This window comes from Monopterus albus, unplaced genomic scaffold (assembly GCF_001952655.1).
Source record: "Monopterus albus unplaced genomic scaffold, M_albus_1.0 scaffold39.1, whole genome shotgun sequence".
NCBI lineage: Eukaryota > Metazoa > Chordata > Actinopteri > Synbranchiformes > Synbranchidae > Monopterus > Monopterus albus.
This window is the reverse complement of record NW_018127919.1, coordinates 3,039,042-3,044,022: the sequence shown is the minus strand read 5'-3', so window position 1 is coordinate 3,044,022 and position 4,981 is coordinate 3,039,042. Positions and strand designations below refer to the sequence as shown.

The 4,981-nt window shown below is 38.5% G+C and overlaps 1 protein-coding gene across 10 annotated transcripts in view; it reads left to right on the top strand.

The window, feature by feature from the left end:
* Positions 1–4,981, top strand: part of msi2b (musashi RNA-binding protein 2b) — a 246,554-nt gene that overhangs the window by 228,869 nt on the left and 12,704 nt on the right. For 5 of the 10 annotated variants that reach the window (XM_020599034.1, XM_020599032.1, XM_020599033.1 and 2 more), the window contains exon 12: positions 3,045–3,218. The exons of the other annotated variants lie outside the window; for them this stretch is intronic. In XM_020599034.1, the coding sequence (XP_020454690.1) occupies positions 3,045–3,218 (174 nt within the window). The remainder of the gene's footprint in view (positions 1–3,044; positions 3,219–4,981) is intronic. 10 annotated transcript variants of the gene reach the window in all.

Genomic DNA, 4,981 nt, shown 5'->3' with positions numbered 1-4,981 from the left:
TGTATGTCACCACTCACCAACACTTTGAAGGTCAAACTACATACGCTTGGTCTTCATTGTCTGTGGGCTTTAGTTATTGTTTTGAATGACACCTTGTGAGATTTGAGTTTGACATATAGCCAAGCAGACGTATTGATTCAGCCCGATTTCAACCCCCAAATTGGTCACTCCTGAATAATTTTTGAACTGGGCTTCTGTGAGATTGGCTGTCAGACATTTTGGTTGATGGTTTTGCTGTTTGAGCTGTTCCACAGTCTGATTCCCCATGCTGCTGTCAAAAGACACCTTAAAAAGCTTGAGTGAGCTTATTTTAATATTAATAGAGTTGTATTTTACATATTGTGGCTAAAACTGTAGTCTGCTGTGATACAAAACTGATTTTAAAAAACAGACCATATTGTCTGCATCTCCCAGCCTTGTTCCTTTGTTTTCTTACTTTCCATTCATAATAGAATGGCCTAATGTAATGCTGCTGTTCTCTCTCTTTGTAAACATTGTATTGTCAATGGACAAAAACAACTGGGGGTACCATGTTTACATTCAGTGTGAGCAGCCATGTCGTGGCCTGCTAATTGATCTGTACAGTGCGAGTATAAAGGTCATAGGTTCTAGCCGAGCAGAAAGGTTGATTGAAATCTATTATGCGAGTTAAAACATTATACACAATTTTTTAATTACATGGTACAGTCTAGGTTGTAGAAGTACAACCTTATCTCAAATAAAAACATCTTTTCTGTCCACAATTTTGAAACTATACTCACTTCAAATGTCTGCTGCAAAGTTTAGTGTGGTTTTGTTAAAATAATAAAAACTGGACAGCACTCAGAGAGCACAGACATCGGCCAAGGCAGATCAGTTTCCCCATAATGTTGTTACACCTAAAAGCAATATTCCCATGATAGTTTAACCCTCATAATATGATTCCAGGCTATCCATAGCATTCAGATTCACATTATTATCATTATTAGTTTAACAGTTATTCAAGAAAAATTATAGACATGAGTGATTACTAAATGCCACAAATGGCTAAATAAATGTCTCATGCAGACTGAAACAACAATGTGTATTCACACAGACACACATAACTCACACCATTTGGCTGCATGTGAGTCTGTTTTCCAGTGTGCCTTCTGCTATACGTATTAGCTCCTCTCCAAGCACTCAGCAACACAGCCATACACTTTCACCTCAAGGGAGCTCACATACAGTCAACAACCTTTCCAACACTCACAATGATGAAGAAACGTTTTTTGAAAAATTCTTGGATTTGGATGATGTTCCAAAATCGAATAGATTGTCCCATGAGTCATACCCTACCTCGCCAAAAAACTTTATCCATATCCATTCATTACTTTTCACATTATGCTATGAACGAACAGACGCAAGTAAAACATTACCTCAACCTTAATAGAAAATATAAAAATAATAAAATATATAATCATGTCATCTAACCCCTTCAATAATGCTGCAACCACACTTTCACCAAGATTGCATTGATTATAACATGGTTCTTTTTCAGTTGTTTTTTTTGTGTGCGTCACTTTGATTTTTTTATTAAATTGGATTTTGAAAATGTCTTTAATTACAGTTTACTAATGAGGCATAATAAAAGTTTTCTATAATAGAAAGCAATACCTGTTTGGTTCCAATCTCCACACTGTTCTAAACTTGTGACATATTTGGAATGCCTTCCTCATAAATCCCTTTAACATGGTTTGTGCTATTGTCGAATGTTTTCTCCCCATTGTAATTATTCCATTGATCCAGTTTTACTCACTAGCAAGGCCAATCAATTTTCAGTGACATTTGTCTAAGTGAAGAAAATGGAATGATTGCTTCTTGAGCTTTGTTCAATGTGTCAGGCATTATATGACATACGTGGGAAGCCTGCTGTATTTGGAGCCTATAATTTGATGAGTGGGCAGACAGCCCACAAGTGGTGAGATCAGAGTACTAAAAAGCATTGGCGGGGAGAAACATGGCTGGTGCTTACATCCCATTTGGCAGAAGTGGACTGTCTCATTCTGAATGGGTAGAGGTGAAGTGGCTTTGAATGGCTATTCGCTCCATGACCCAAATAAAAAAACAAACACACAGCAGGGGAAACCCAGCATGGAAAAGCTGGTATCACCAGTCTCAGTCCCTCCTGAGTAGATTAACTCTGTTATCAAAGAAGAGTGAGAAGGAGCCGTTTCTTTTAATTGCACTCTTTATATGAGCAGCTTGTCTCAGATTAAGAGGACAAGCAATAAATGTCAGCACGACTTATTGCTGAATGACATTTTCTAAACTGTTGATAATCCACCATCTGTGTCAAAGAGAGAATCATTCAAAGAGGCCGGTCTGAGACATGCTCAGAGTACTTAGTGCACTTAAGAATGCCTATCATCAATAAACACGAATGTGTCTGTATTGCAATCACATAAAAACCTTATCGGTTGCTAATGGTCAAAAAAGGCTTTAAGTTGATTATTGATTAGTGCACTTTATGTTTCTTTTCATTGAAAAGACAAAAGCTTCCTTCGGGTATTTTCGACAAAGAATTGCCAGTTTGAAATGAGTATTGCATTTATTGACCTGTGTTTTAATGATGCTTCAGTTTTGTCTCGCTTCTTAATAAGAAAACATGGAGGACACAGGCCGATTGTGGAAAAGCAAAATATTAAAGCTGTGACTTTGATACTTGTATATATTTTATTGTTGCTGGTCCATTTGAATCAAGAAATGAGAGCAAACTGAAGAAGTTATAATTGTGTGCATTTATGGAGAGATAATATGTGTCCATAATTGTAGAACTAGTATACAGTAAGTGATACAGCTGAACATATCAAACACAGACCACATGGCAGGAGCTGCTGGGGAGGGAGGGCAGGGAGGTCCAATTAAAGCAGACAAAACACAAGGATGTAACCTAAAAATGGTGTAACACACCATCGAGCTATACTCAACAATCTGGACATTGACTTTGACAAATAAAAAAGTTGATTTCCACAATGATGGAGTCCCCTCCCCTCCCCCTCCCCACCCTATACTGTATCTCCCAGGCCTCCCCGATTATGGGTTTTACTCTGCGCCCAGTGACCAGAGGGGGGGGCCCTGCTCCTTTGCCGACTATGGCTCCCCGGGGCCCCCAGCGGGTCAGAGGCTGCCAAGGGCCACCTCCGCCTGCAACTCCCCCCTCCAGCACCTACACAGCCCGGATCAGTTTAAGAACCCAGGTTTGTATATGTGCATCTATCTCATCAACGTTTTTGGAATTTTCCGTTTGATTCATGACATTCTTCCATACAGATGATCTCAGATTACCCCTTTTTTTTCTTTTTATATTTCTTTTGATTTTAAGAGAAGAAAAAAATCCCCCCCCCCCAAAAAAAAAATATAAAAATATCTTGCTGACAAATTAGCACTGCATGTTTTGTCTTGTTTATTTTTATTTTTAATGTAGATTTTCTGTTTCCTTTTGAAGTTATGTTCCAGCCCCTGCTTGCACATAAGGGGCTGACACATACAGTACAAAATGTAATCCTTCATTTGCATGTGAACAAAATAACTGCTGATGATACTGGAGAGTACACTGGCCTTTCTGTCAGAGCTCAGGTTTCTGTGAATTTTGAACAGCAGAGGAATGAGTAAGTGCGAGAGCAAGTGAGCCCTTTAAGTATTTAAAGTGTAAGAATGATTGCTCATGTTATTAGTGTGTGAACTCAGCAGAAATGCTGTACGATGTTGAACACTTTAACAGACAACATTTTTGCATAATACAGCCATTAACTTTACAACACAAGCACATTTTCATCTTCTGTGCTTCTTCTCATTTTCTCTTATCTACCTTATGTAATCATAGCTTTCAGAAGCCTGGGATGGGAGTCCACTGACAAAAAATATACTCCACATTAGTAACTGCATGCAGTGCATTAACATTATTATAAATTCATACCAGTGAATTTCTTTGAGAGCAGACAGCCTTCACTATTAGCAGTCTGTTTTGATATACTATGGTGTTTATATCAAATTTGTTTATTCTTAATCATACATCATCATGTTTGCACTGACATGACGTACACCCAGTGTTTCTCATTGTTTAGTTTAGTGGTGTGTCTTCATGTTATTTTACCTACACACATCAGTTGGGTTCTTATGTGACACTTGTGTGTCCCAGCTAGCCGTGAATCCTGTCACAGCCTTCAGCCATGTGCCTCCATCTGCACGTCACAATAATTGGAAAAAAATTTAAAAACAGAAGGGGTTGTCCTCACACCCTTTTGGACCAATAAATTTAGTGGGTAATAGTTAAAGCGTTGGCCGTCCGACCCAGGCAGATGCTGACATTTCCTAAACACTTTCTTTATGAACCTTAGCACAGCAAATAGCTAAACACAAAAACTAACTGTATAAATACAACTACAGTGGGTACAGAAAGTATTCAGACCCCCTTAAATTTTTCACTTTGTTATATTGCAGCCATATGCTAAAATCATTTAAGTTCATTTTTTTCCTCATTAATGTACACACAGCACCCCATATTGACAGAAAAACACAGAATTTTTGACATTTTAGCAGATTTATTAAAAAAGAAAAACTGAAATATCACATGGTCATAAGTATTCAGACCCTTTGCTGTGACACTCATATATTTAACTTAGGTGCTGTCCATTTCTTCTGATCATCCCAGAGATGGTTCTACACCTTCATTTGAGTCCAACTGTGTTTGATTATACTGATTGGACGTGATTAGGAAAAGCCACACACCTGTCTATATAAGACCCTACAGCTCACAGTGCATGTCAGAGCAAATGAGAATCATGAAGTCAAAGGAACTGCCTGAAGAGCTCAGAGACACAATTGTGGCAAGGCACAGATCTGGCAAAGGTTACAAAAAAATTTCTGCTGCACTTAAGGTGCCTAAGAGCACAGTGGCCTCCTTAATCCTTAAATGGAAGACGTTTGGGACGACCAGAACCCTTACTAGAGCTGGCCGTCC